General features: G+C 36.7%; 1 protein-coding gene across 1 annotated transcript in view; it reads left to right on the top strand.

Annotated features, from left to right (window-relative positions):
• The window catches only part of Adgrg7 (adhesion G protein-coupled receptor G7), a 33,555-nt gene that overhangs the window by 10,698 nt on the left and 8,401 nt on the right, over positions 1 to 14,456 (top strand). Inside the window, exons 4-12 of the mRNA XM_070030378.1 lie at positions 1,497 to 1,609; positions 3,179 to 3,328; positions 4,742 to 4,839; positions 6,395 to 6,528; positions 6,728 to 6,832; positions 9,244 to 9,407; positions 9,745 to 9,900; positions 11,454 to 11,566; positions 13,806 to 14,149. Of these exons, the coding sequence (XP_069886479.1) occupies positions 1,497 to 1,609; positions 3,179 to 3,328; positions 4,742 to 4,839; positions 6,395 to 6,528; positions 6,728 to 6,832; positions 9,244 to 9,407; positions 9,745 to 9,900; positions 11,454 to 11,566; positions 13,806 to 14,149 (1,377 nt within the window). The remainder of the gene's footprint in view (positions 1 to 1,496; positions 1,610 to 3,178; positions 3,329 to 4,741; positions 4,840 to 6,394; positions 6,529 to 6,727; positions 6,833 to 9,243; positions 9,408 to 9,744; positions 9,901 to 11,453; positions 11,567 to 13,805; positions 14,150 to 14,456) is intronic.

The raw sequence follows: 14,456 nt of genomic DNA, 5'->3' as shown, positions 1-14,456 counted from the left end.
AGGGCCTGCACACTGTATTTGAGGTTTTTTGCTAAAGGCTAGCACTCTGCCACTCAAGCCACAGCTTCACTTCTGGCTTTTTGATGATTAATTGGAGATAAGAGTCTTATGGATTTACCCACCCAGGCAGGCTTTGAACCCAGTCTTCAGATCTCAGCCTTCTGAGTACCAATGTCTGACTGAAGGACTGTGATGATGTCATTGTTCAAAATTATGATAGTATTTCACATTATCTTAATTTTTCAAAAGAAGCTTAAAATGGATTATTTGATTGTGAATTCCTCCTAGCCATTACCTAATTGGTTTAGTTATTTTTCATCTTATTTTATCTCTTGGAATTTGATCAGGTGAATAATGGCTATTTGAGTTATATAATTTGTCTCAATTACTAAAATTAGTCTATATTACATATTCGTACCATACCTTGAAGCAGTGATGGAATTAGTTAAGACTCTTCATTGTCAGCATTCCTTTGTCTCCTTTGTCATTTTGATTATCCATCTTAGAATATCATTTAATTTTGTGAGATCTAAATGACTATAATCATCCGACTTCCATAGAGACATTCCAAGAGTAAAAGTGCAAATAATAGCTTCCATTCCCAGTATGAAGTGGCGCTGTGACTCCAGCAGTAGAGTGCTCGCCTTGAGCTGAAGAGCGCAGGGACAGTGCCCAAGCCCAGAGTTCAAGCCTCACAACTGACAAAACAAAACAAAACAAAAACAAAAACTGAGTGAGAACTTGTCTCAAAATAAACCATTCCCAGAATGTTTCAAATACTAACAATTAATTTAACTATTCAAGGTAAAGGAAGAAAAGATTAAAAAATATACAACCCAGTAATATACAGGATGTTGATAATTTATTTTATTTCAAGACCACAATGGACAATATTCTCTAAGAGTAGTCTTTAGAAACTTACATCTCTTTCCTGTTAACTAAAGACAATCTTGCTATTTTTCATAATTATTATACTTGTCCTTTTTTTGGTATTTACTATTGTCTCATCAATGCGGAAGATAACCTTACATTTCTCACAGAGTTCTTATAGCCAGTTCTGGATCATTTACAGAAATATTTGGTAGAATTGCTTTCAGTAATAAACCTAAGGAGAATTTCACATTTTATTGTGACATAAATATTGTGATTTAAATGCTATCGTGATATAAGTACTATTGCTATTGGAATATAAATAAATAATTTGAATTGCTCCATCCTGTATGCATCTTTTCCTTATTAATTTTAAGTGCTTACTCAACAATTTATGACCTACTCTTCACACTTATTTTTCTGGCCTTTTGATTAAGATCTCAGAAAATAAAAAGAGGACTTCAACTGTATTTTTATTTACTACATGTACTCCACAAAGCACTGGATCAGGACCTTATGAGTGCCTGTTATGTTCATTTATCTGAAATATTTCATAATGCTTAATACATCAGGTATAACTTACAAAATGTAACTGTGTTCTCTTCTCTTTTTTCTCTCTGTGAAAGCGGGCAGACCACTAGCAATCCGTTTGTGTACTTTTTCTCCTTATGGAGAGATAATATTACAAAACGTAACAAGAGGAAATTGCAGTGAAAATCTGGAAAGCCTGGAAAAGCAAGTATGTCCTTTGGCCCATCAGAACCAGCTAATGTTATGAGTCTGGGCAGGGAAAAATTTACTAATTCAAATTCAATACTTAATGCAGAATATGTATTGCTTTTGCACCAATATAATGAAAAACAAAAGTAAAGCAAAGCACCACCGTAAGTTGGGGACTTTTCTGTACTGTATGGAATTCTTCATACATATTGTGCCTTTAATCATAATTAATTCTTAAAAGCCAGCCATCAGTGGCTCATGCCTGTAATCCTAGATACTCAGATGTGAGGATCACAGTTCAAAGCCAGCCCAGGCAGGAAAGTCTGTGAGACTCTTATCTCCAGTTAACCACCAGAAAACCGAAAGTGGTGCTGTGGCTCAAGTGGTTGAGTGCTCACCTTGAGCTGAAGAGCTGAGGGACAGCGCCCAGGCTCAGAGTTCAAGCCCCACGACCAGCAACAACAACAACAAAAATCTTAAACATCAAAGAGAAGTATTAATGCACCAGCTTATAGAAAAATATAGTCTTGAGAAATTGTTCAGCCCAGTTGACCAATGCTCTTAATTTTAAAATCCACATTATCCTACAGGCTTCCTAATCACAGATGGTCACAGTGTTGTCGGTGTGGTAAGGAGAGAAGTCAGGATGTGTAGTGGCTGCTCATCCTCTGAATACAGATTCTAGAGTTTGACAAAGAGATGTTTGACTCTTAATGCTGCCTCTTCCAAATGGTGTGCACTTTGGGTTAGCTTCTAAACCTCTCTGAGCCTTCAATGGGTGTAAGAGAATTAAGAAAGTGACTCGCACATAGCCAAGATCTGACTATTGAACGCAATGCATATTTCTTTCTTTCTAGTTCATGCATATTGTTTCTGATGTGTTCTCAAGTGTGACTATGGGTTTGAGTTTTTTGAATCAATGCTGCCATCTAGTGAATAACTGAGCTCTATTCAGTCTTGACATTCCACTGCAGTAATGACTGCATGGGTTCGCATGTTTTGGTCTCACAACATAGAACCCTGTGGTACATTGTCATATGGAGAGGTTATCTACACCAGTGTTTCCCAGACTGTCCTCGCTGAAAAGCTAGATAACATTTTCCTAATTCATTGTTAAGTCTAATTCTAATTCATAGTTTATAGAATGCAGTAAAAATAACTTGTTAGAAAAGTGAAAATGACATATGAAGTGCAGACCGTGTTTTGAAAAAAAGTTATTGTATCCAACTGTATAAAATTGCCATGTCAATTCTAAGTATTTACTCTGAATTTCTGTGCTTATTTCCACTTGGGATTTATGGCAGTAAACTAGCCCTGTCCCTGGATATATATTGATACAGTTTTATTCTCTCGGAGACAACCAATGATGCTTAATCAATTATGGCAGACAAAAAAAAAAAAAAAAAGACAGAAAATAGTTGGCCCGCAGTACTGTATTCTTTATACAATGAAAGAAAGAAACAAAGAAAAAAACTGGGTGGGTGTGTTATTCAGGAATCTGAGGTCAGCTAAATTTCCACTTATTCACTGGCAGTTGCTTCTGATGTGTTTAGAAATAGTAGTGTAAAGTTAAACTTTTTTTTAACAGATAGACAATATTGCAACAAAATCTCAGAATATTTCTATAGAGGTACAGATTTTAACATCTAACACTACTGAATTAACTGCTGAGAACATCACTTCTGCTTCTAATGTGGTTGGACAGATCTTCAATGAATCCAGAAAAGCTACATCTGAGGTAAAACTCAAGACGTTCAGTCAAAGGCAGTTAGGGCTGCATCTCATGGCTGCAGCATCTTTCTGTAGCGTACGTGAAGTCCAGGGTTTGATTCCCAGTGCTGCAATCATAAAGCAAGTGGTAGGAGATGTAAAGAAAGATCTCAAACTGTACTACTTATCCCATGACCTGATTTGGGTATGGTTTAAATTTCTTTAGTCCATTTGGCAGAATACTTTTTTGGAAGGGTGCTCAAAGAAATTGAAAAAGGGGTCCTTGTGTATTGGGATAATCATGATTCTTATGTTCATTTTCCAAAAAGTCCTAGAATAAGCAAGTCTCTTTTACTTTATTACTTTGTTGTCCATACAATTTACCACTTATCTTAGACTCTGGTCTCTGTTTTTAGTATTTTTGGAGTTTGGCCTTACCCTTCACCAACACTTACACCTAGTTTATACATTTCTAATTTGATAGCCCTCTAAATTAGAATGTCTGAAAACAATCAGTATATTCAACATTTGCCAATGACAAAGCAGAGTGATAAGCCATTAATATGCACTAACCCAACCCCATCCCATGGTGATCCATGGTCCTTTTCTTTCATTCCCTTTAGATTTCTTATTTCAAAAATTATATTACTCAAGAGCCTTTGAAAATTCAAGTCACAAACTAGTAAAAATAGAATTTGAAGAAACTTAGGGCCTCCAAATATAGAATTTATAGAAAAAACAGCCAATAAAAACAGATAACTATATAATCAATTCCCAAAGACCTTCTTTCCATACTCCTGATCTTTGAAATGTAAGAAAACTACATATTGACTAGTTATATAAATACACACAATAAATTTTGCTAATTATAGCTACCTGTAGCTTTTTTTTTTTTTTGGTCACGGGGACTAAATTCTAGGCCTGGGCGCTGTCCCTCAGCCCTTCAGCTCAAGGCTAGTGCTCTACCACTTGAGCCACAGCTCCACTTCCGACTTTTTTCTGCTTATATGGTGCTGAGGAATCAAACCCAGGGATTTATGCATGCAAGGCAAGCTCTCTACCACTGAGCTCACTTCCTAGCCCTTACCTATAGCATTTTAACAATTATCCCTGCACTTTTCTTATTTAGTCCCACTTTTGTATTCAAACATTTGTTTTTGTGTTCTTAGGGATTGGAGGGAGTTCTGTAAAAAACATGACAGTACTATGAGGTCCAATTCAGAGAGCTGACTTTCCTAATTCACTAGCTTGATGTATATTCTCACTTTTTCCTTTACTGGTTCTCACTGTCATCTTACATATATCACAAGCAAGCTGAAATACTGGTTTTGAAAGTTCCTTGCATTGTCATTCTAGTGATGCTCCTTCCAACTATAATACTTCATCATGATGATGTTAACAAATGTGTCTTCTATGATGACCACTGCCCTTCCCTTTCCAGGCCAAGAGGCTTGCTGTAAGCACAGTCAGTCAACTTCTGGATGTTAGAGAGGATATTTTTCAAGTAGCTACTGCTGATGCTAATAATGCCTTTACCACGTAAGTACATTTCAATTTAGTAAGATGACATGCAAAGTGCTACTTACCTTCCTAGGCTAAAGTAAATAAAGGGGACTCTGTTTCTCTCATGAATGCAGTAACTTGCTGGTTCCTCTAGAATACAGACAGAATCTTTTGACTTGTTTTCTCTTTGGCATTGGTACTTGGATTTGAAGAGAGCCTGTGCTTGCTAGGCAGGAACTCTTTTACTTAAGTCACATTGACAGCCTATGTGTTGTTGGCTTTCCCCTTGATCTTGTTAATAGGAGGAATAGTATATATTACCCCTCGTGGCCTGAGCTGATTTAGATTCGAGCTTGTGCCCCTAGCCTTGGTTAGCATGACCATGTGAGCAACCTCTACACCAAAAGGGCTCTTCCAACTCTTTGATCATTGCATTACATATCTCGGCTCTCATTTCCCTAGTTTCTGGTACGTTTTGATTAGGTATCGTTTAGATTTTCCCTGCTTACATTGAAACAAAGAAACAGAATCCAATTTTTTTGTTCCCTCTGATTCCTGTGTTTTGATGACTTTTGTTGTGTATTTGTATTAGAACTCAGGAGTTTTATTCATAGAGACCTGGGATTTGGTGCTTTTAAATTCCTTTCACAGTTAAGTGTGGAAAGCTCACTGCAGAAAAATAAAATATATGATGAGAAAGTTCTTAAAATTATCCTACCTTCATTTGCCTGTTAGTACATATTCTAGGTATTTTATCTTTTGTGTATGTACATGTTCATAACTTCATACATGTATGTAATTACATAATATGTTGACAACTTTTTTGTAACTTGATACTTTATAAACAATTAAAAGTATAAATATCATTTGGGCACAATGGTTCACGCCTGTAATCCTAGCTACTCAAGAGCTGAAATATTAGGACCACAGTTTGAAGCCAGCCTGGGCAGAAAAGTCCCTGTGAGACTCTTACCTCCAATTAACCATTCACAAAAAGACCAGAAGTGGCTCTGTGGCTAACATGGTAGCACTGGCCTTTAGCACAAAGAGGCTCAGAGACAGTGCCCAGGCCCTGGGCTCAAGCCCCACCACCACCACCACCAACAACAACAACAACAACGAAATATAAATATCAATATATCATAAGCTTAGATTACTGTCTTATATGTGCAAGCTTTTGTTCAGTCACATCTCTGCTCTACAGGACATTTACATTGCTTTAGCGTTTTAATATTATGAACAGTCAGCACTCTCATACATAATCACTGCCTACACAATTCATTTTTCCTTAGGTGATATTTCTATGTGTAGTTACCAGTTTTCTCACAGTTATAACCAGCATCTACTTAGGGTGGAGTCAAAACTGCATATAGTAAATAGTAAATCTGTCAATAAGGTGGGAAGACTGTATATGTATTAAAACAAGACTATGTTGAAGAAGAGAAAGTATTTTTGAGCAAAAGTCAATGTCATTGTGACCGTGTAAGATCTATGCTCATACCTTTCCCCTATAAAGTGGTAGAAAACAGACATCTTGGGATTTACAACCAAACCTCTAAAATATTAACTTGTTATGTTTCATTGTATGCAGGCTTATTGAGCAAATGGAAAATTATTCCTTGACTTTGAACAACGAGTCAGTGGTGGAACCTAATGTAGCAATTCAGTCCTTTAATCCTGGAATTCATGAGCATTCTGAAAGCGTTCGTTTCTCTGTACAGAAAGGTGAGCTGTTTGCCTCATATGCTTATAAGAGCTAAAAGCATTATGCTCTGAATCATAATGTCCTATTCGTGACAATGTAGACTGTTCAGCATATATTAATTGTATAATTGTAATTATAATTGCATGCTTGATTTCACTGTAATATTTTATGCTTGCTTTGTTTTGATCAATGTCACTCCAATTTTTTTCCTTCCCATAGGATCAAGTGATTCTCTAGTTTCTGGTTCCATATTTGCAGAAAATGTGAACACACTTAATCCAGATGGACAGACTGAACTTCAGATCTTGCTCAAAACCAGAAAAAGTTGGTCTCAAACTTTACTACATTTTTAATGCCCCCAAATTTATGGAATTCATAACTTCAAATCCACTGAGAGAGAAGTATTATCTACTTATTTTCACATTTAATAACATGGTTTGAGTATATCCGGCTTTCGTATATCTGATATATTGCAGAAATCTCATTTCTACTGTTTTACATTGTACTTTTTCTTTTCTAATCCTCTTTGGAATGTAGCAGAATTGAAATGTTCAACTCATACAGATATATTTCTACAGTAAACCCTGCTAAAGTGGTTCTGTGATAGATTTCTATGTTTTGAAACCATTGGCCAAACATCGTGGTGTGTGCCAATGATGCTAGCACTTGAGAGGCAGGAGTAAAAGGACCACAAGTTCATAGTAATGAGACTCTGTCTTAGAAAACAACATAAAGCAAGGATGTTCATTGTTTTTTTCTTTTCCTCTTGATCACTGAAAACATCATTGATTCTGAATACTAATCTTTTTGACAATTAAGTAAGTTGCTAACATGTTTTCTTTGGTCTGTAGTTTTCATTTAGTTTTTTATGTTTGGAGCTATGCCAAAATTTTAATTTATAATGTATCGATTTTTCCAATGTGTTTCTTTCCCTGTATAAGTGGTACTCTGTTTTTCTTAAAGAAAACTTTCCCTCTCTGGAAGTCATCATAGTAAATTCCTGAATAGTTTTAATATTTCTATTCACATTTAAGTCTTTGGTGCACCTAGAATTTATGTTTTGTGTGTTTAGAAAAAGGAATCTATTTTTTATTCCATAAATAAACAATAGAGTTGAATAGGTTAAAAACATTATTAAGAGGCACAGGTCTAGATTAGACTGAAAGCACATTTTAAAAAGTTGCAGATAAAATTGTCTTCAGTTGTTGTGTACAACATGTTTAGGAGTATAAACATTTTTGTTTGTTTTTTGGGGGTCTGTTTCTCACTAGATAGCTCAGGCTGGCCTTGACCTGACAATGTGTTACAGGATGGCCTCTAACTTGGGATCATTTGCCCCTGCCACCCAAGTGATCTCATTACAAGTATATAAGACCATGCCCTGCTCATGTAGAAAACTGGATCTTTCTGTATAGCAAGACACAGTAAATGTATGTGTCAGCCTATGTCACTTCTTTCTTTGTTAAAACATAGGACAAAGAATATAACATTCCATGTAAGAAGAAGTAGTTCAGGATTGTACAGCATGCCAACTGTAGTTAGTTACACATATGTTCTTGAAAATTGTGAAGAGTGCATGTAAAATCAGTTGTAATCGGGGTCCCCATAACTCTCGTCTTGGGTTTTAATTAGTTTGCTTCAGTACCTCACAGTACTCTGAGAAAAAAGTTTGTTGGTTTATGACAAAGTACACTACCAAGGATACAGATGAAGAGATACATACACATGTGAAGTGTGCACGAAAGAGAGCGAGAGGGTAGAGGCTCACTACCTTTTAGGGATTTCCATGTTAGCTATTGCAAAGGTGCCTGAAGCCTTGGAGTACCTTTGAGGCCTTGACTAACCTTTTCTTTTGGGGCTTTTATAGAGGCTCTACTGCACAGAATGATCAAACATGGACAACTGTGTAGAAACGTGATTGGACAAAGAATAGGACTTAACAGATGAAGCAAGGCCTGTCTGTTCACATTCATCTTTCTTGGTGCCTCTGTGCAACATTCTTTCTTTCCTGCTATAGAATAAGACTTCTGAAAAAGGGAGTTTCATTATGTCTGATCAAGTATATCAGAAAATGCCTTTAATTTTTTTGAGTTTTCTTTTTTTCACCTACTTTTCCTTTCATTATATCTTTAAGTAGTTCTCCAAAGCTCTTATCATTTAACAAAGCAGGTTATGAATACAATGTATCTTGATCACTGTCACCCCTTCAACATTCCTACTCACCCCTTCCCTCACTCTTCTTAATTTTATAGTATATATACTGGAATCTTGAGTACATTTTCTCCCTCTTCTCCTTTTCATCCATCTACTCTTTTCCCCATGATAACATACAATCCCTTTTCAAGTACCTACTTCCTAATATTTTATTTTGCTTAACTTTACCTTCCTAAGGACTTACACTGTTGAGTTCTCCCTTTAATCTACCGTATTTCAGTTAATATATTTTTATATGCTTGCAAGCCACCCGTGTATTTATTTATAAGTTTGTAGAGAAAATCAAATTTCTTTTATCGTGTAGGTATGAGGTAGTACTGGTAGATGTCCACAAAAATATGCATAATATCTTATAACACCAACATATTATATTGCAATTAAGTAAAGATTCACCAGTAAACTATTTTTACGGCACTATACACAAATATTAGGCACCAATCCAGTTTAATAATGACATGAAACTGCTTCCTGTTTACTCCAAGATTTGTGTGTTGATTTTAATGTCCTCTTTCTCCCCACAGATAACGCTATTTCTAAAAAGTTTGGCTTTGTAGTATATCAAAACAACAAGCTTTTCCAATCCAAAACTTTTATGACTAAATCAAATTTCAGTCAAAAAATTATCTCAGGCAAAATAGGTGAAAATGAGAACGATGCTTCTGTTGAAATGGTCTTTAACCCAACGGTGAGTTTTTACATGTACAGAAATAAGGCTCTTCGTTACTCTTAATTATAAAAGCAAAGATAATTTGGGTAAATGAAATCTCCAGAAAATCTTTCTGAAAGATTATTTGAAGAAAGATTCTTTAAATCTATCCTCATACACATTTTTGTAAAACTATCTTAGCTACAAAATTAGCTAAGTTGAATTTTACATAATTTTTCGCTCAATCTACAATGTGGGTACTAATATTAAATATGTATTTTAACTGGTTTCTCTTATGACTATCATATTCTGTTAATTTTTCTATCTAATGAAGCATTAAAATATCAGTGATTGTAATTGTCTTATCAATTCACAGTACAACAAAAAAGTATTCCAACTTTATTCACATGCCTGTGTCTACTGGAATCTGTCGACAAACAATTGGGACACATATGGCTGTAAAAAAGGGAATGTAACTGATGGATTCTTGGGCTGTCAGTGCAACCACACTACTAATTTTGCTGTGTTAATGGTAAGAAGGTTTCTCATATCTCATTTCAGAGAAGAATTTTCCTTATACTCATATTTAGTATGTACTAATTTGGAATTAACTTTAAAATTTAGCTTACACCGGTTCTCAAATTGAAAATTCAAGTGTAAATAGAATTGAAAAAGTGCTGGCTCGTAAAGGAAGGTATTGTATATGGATTTAGCATAGATTGAATTAGCAGTTCATTTTTTCCTCATGGAAAGAAAGCCTCTGTGTAGAAGAGGAATTGATAAACACTGTTACACTGTTACTGAAGTTAGGAAGTTGTTATGGCCAGAGGAAAGCTACACAGTATGTGAGTCTCAACCCATATTTTAAACATGTACGAACAGTTTAGTTACCTGGAGGTGAGTGTGTGTGTGTGTGTGTGTGTGTGTGTGTGTGTGTGTGTGTGTGTGTGTGTGTGTGTGTGTGTGTGTGTGTGTGTGTGTGTGTGTGTGTGTGTGTATTCTGGTACTGGGATTTGAACTCAGGACCTGAACCACTGTCCTTGAGATCTTTTGTTCAAAGTTAGTGCTCTACCATTTGAGCCAGAACTCCATTTCTTTCTGTGGTTAATTAGAGCTAAGAGTCTCATGGACTTTCCTGCCCTGGCCAGTTGTGAGATATGATCCTCAGATCTCAGCCTCCTGAATAGTTAGGATTACAGGTGTGAGCCACTGGCACCTGGCATAACTAATGCTTTTTTTCATTGGCATTGTTCAAATTATAAGAAAATATAAAATGCATAGTCTTTAAATTTTTAAAAATTTTTCTCATAGTTGCTCTGTGTATTCCTTAAAACTTTTTAATTGCAAAGCTGCCCCATAAAAAAGTGCCCTTACAAGTAATTGAATAATTACTGTACACACCATCTTTATATCTCTGAAAGTTGTTAGTCTGCCTCTTACTTTTTTTTGGTCTGATGCTGAGGACTGAACTCAGGGCCTTGGACTTGCTAGGTAAACATTCTTCCAATGAGCTAAGTCCCTAACCCCAGAATTGGCCCTTTTAAGAAAAGAGGCTTCTGGGGCAGGAAAGGTGGCCCAGTGGTAGAGCACTTGCCTTGCATGCATGAGGCCCTGGGTTCGATTCCTCAGCACCACATAAGCAGAAAAAAAAGCTGGAAGTGGTGCCATGGCTCAAGTGGTAGAGTGCTAGCCTTGAGCTGAAGAGCTGAGGGACAGTGCCCAGGTCCAGAGTTGAAGCCCCACAACTGGACTCCCTCCCCCCCCCCCCCAAAAAAAAAAGAAAGAAAGAAAAGAAGCTTCTAACTGCTCCTTTTCTAGAAACTAAAAGCAAGAAATGTTAGCTTTAATATGCAATGGTATGAAAAGACACTTGGAATGTTTTTCCCTAGTAATGGGCTGTTAACACTATGAATTTTCTAAGGAGAAGTAGACATGTTTATTCCACAGTACCTATGATGTATCATATTTAGGATGGAGATCAATAGAATATGATGTTATTTGGCCAACATAACTGTAGATGATGTTGACTTTCATTGATGTTTTAGGAGTGGTTATTTAAAAATAAGCATCAACCTACTTTTTCAGAGTTTCAAAAGGAATTATCAGTATCCGGAGTCACTCGACACTTTATCCACCTTGGGATGTGCCCTTTCCATTGCTGGTCTGGCTCTGACAATCATATTTCAGATTGTTACCCGGTAAGAGGTGAAACAGGTGCTTTTCACAAGAGAAATCACTATCCCAGTATCCATGTGTGTTCTCAGCAGAACACAGTCCTGAACTAGAAGGGAAGTCAAGAGTTACACACACACATTTTGCAGAGGACATCCACAAGAGTCTAAGGGCTATATAAAATAAATACATATTGATAAGTACTGAATAGAGATTTTTATAACTTCATTACTTTAAGACTATAAGCCACAGGACCCACAGAACTATAATCATTAGGATGTAACTGCCTTTGAACAGTAAGGAAAATGGTACTTACATAGTGAAGAGAATCAACTATCTTCAAGTCTGAAGATGCTTACCTGGCCAGCATAGGACTCATATGTGCACCGTGCCACACATCCCAAGCCAGCCTTCTATACATACTGCATCCCTCCTCCACACCACACAGCACAGCACACACAGGCTCACACTGCCTTTGGGAAATTACTAGGAAACAAAGCCAATCGATTGACAAAACCAGAGGAAAAAACTTGTCTCTCATTACAATGACATTAGGTAAATGTGAAATGAGGGTTAGGTGTGAGTGGTTCTTGTGAAGAATGTTTGGTTCTGCAACCTAGAAGTTACAGCTTCAAACCAAGGAACAGTTCTCAGGCATATTTTACAATAAGACAACCGATCACAATATGTTGTGACTTAACAGTCAGCACTAATTCTCCAAATTAATCTCTGGAACATTAGTTCCAAACATTAGTTATTGAAAGAGGGCCCTTAGAGGACTTATGTGTCTTGTGGAAAGGTCACCTGAAATTATGTATGCATAGGATATCCCAAGCTATTAACTATTAGTTTACTTAAATTATGATGAATAACACTAGGAGGAATACCTATGAAACAAAAGAAAAAAACATTTAAAATGTTTGGGGGGGGGGGAGGGCTCGCTTCTTAAATGGAATATAAAACTCAACATTATATAATTCTATTTCAAACACATTGCTGTGGCTCATTTTAAGTGTATATTAGCCTTAATTTAAAACTTTTTAGTGAATAAGAAAAATGTAATTTCTGTGCATTGTGTACCATGTAGTTGCCTAGTGTGTCCAAAGTTCTGGGTTCAATTTCCAGCATCATTCTTCAAAAAAATTTTTTTGTTAAGGGCTGGAAAGGTGGATCAGTGGTAGAGTGCTTGCCTTGCATGTGTGAGGCCCTGGGTTGGATTCCTCAGCACCACATAAGTGCTGGAAGTACCACTGTGGCTCAAGCGGTATAGCGCTCGCCTTGAGCTGAAGAGCTGAGGGACAGCACCCAGCCAGAGTTCAGGCCCCACAACTGGCCAAAAAAAAAATTGTTAAAAATTTAAGAGACTTTTCTCTACATTCAGTGCAGGTTCATCTATTACTGTGACATAGCTTCTATTTTGAGGTGGATAACTGTCTTTAGAGCTTCTTCTGTATGCCTTTGCATACACTATATAAATTCTTAAAACTTAGAGATATCAGGGCTGGGAATGTGGCTTAGTGGCAGAATGCTTGCCTCTCATGAGGCTCTGGATTTGATTCTTCAGTACTACACAAACAAAACTAACTAAATAAATAAAATGATATACACACATATGAAGAAATCAATTTTTAAAAATTCTGTGGCTTCATCAGGCTCAGTCAGATGTATTCATCCTTTGGTATTTTTGAGATCTTCCTAGCGATTGCACTGGGCTGAAAATCAAGATTCGGTTGGGATGCTACGATGGTGCCATCTTTTCCCACCACTATACCTTCAGAGCACTTCCATGTGGTTTCTACAGCACAGTAGCTTTTCCCTAGATGCTCACAACTTCAAGAAGTGCCAGGCACTGAGAAGTGTGCCATGAGGGATGTGTTATGACTTCACACATGTGTTAGGCTCTTTTATCTTGGAACAAAACTTCCTCCTTACAAAAAAAAATCCAGATTAAGAACTGTATCTTGTGACTACATTGATTTAAGACAAACATGTTAATAATTTTGTCCAAAAAGTTCTTTTCTTTCCTTCCCCTTATAGTTATTAAAAATGTCTAAGTTGTTGTGGGCCCTGAAAACACTGTGTTCCCTAACCATTGTTCAGTATGATGGATTAGTCAGTCATGGATGTCAGCTTTCTGGTACATTCTGTTATTTAAATGAAGGCACAAAGCAGATTTGGGAAAGGATTAATACTGGCAATCAGAGCTTGCTAGCTCTGGAGAGTAGCTAGCACTGTGAAACTGATGATTGATTTTCCTTTCTTCAGGAAAGTCAGAAAAACCTCAGTAACCTGGGTGATGGTCAGCCTGTGTGTGTCAATGTTGATTTTCAACCTCCTCTTTGTGTTTGGAATCGAAAATACCCAAAACAAGAACCTGAACACAAATGATACTAACACTAATATTCCCTCTACTAACATAATCCCTGAAACGGACACTGCTGACATCCCCAATCCCTCGTGTACGGTGTTTGCTGCCTTACTGCACTATTTCCTGTTAGTGACATTTACCTGGAATGGACTGAATGCGGTGCAGCTCTACTTCTTTCTAATCAGGACCATGAAACCTCTTCCTTCTCATTTTATTCTTTTCATCTCATTGGTCGGATGGGGTAAGTATTTGCATCTCTACTTGTTGAGAAATTGAATTTTGCTGTAGTCCTTTAATTTAAACAAACACTGATTACAGGCCTACTATTAAAAGGCTTGGAGGTGGGGGAGTAGAAGATGAAGTAATAAATACTAATAATTCTTTCTGCCTCGGACCTTGAACTCTAGTGAAAGGGGCAGATACGATCAAGACTGTTATGTTAGATAGGATTACAAGATATTCAATAGCTAAGTGGGTACAATCATATAAAATGATGTTTATCGAAATGAACTCCAAGAAATGGAAGCAAGAGGTTTGTTTGTTTTTTG

Source organism: Dipodomys merriami, unplaced genomic scaffold (assembly GCF_024711535.1).
Source record: "Dipodomys merriami isolate MVZ:Mamm:240054 unplaced genomic scaffold, mDipMer1.0.p SCAF_2, whole genome shotgun sequence".
NCBI lineage: Eukaryota > Metazoa > Chordata > Mammalia > Rodentia > Heteromyidae > Dipodomys > Dipodomys merriami.
The sequence above is the reverse complement of the archived record's forward strand: the minus strand, read 5'-3'. Positions and strand labels throughout refer to the sequence as shown.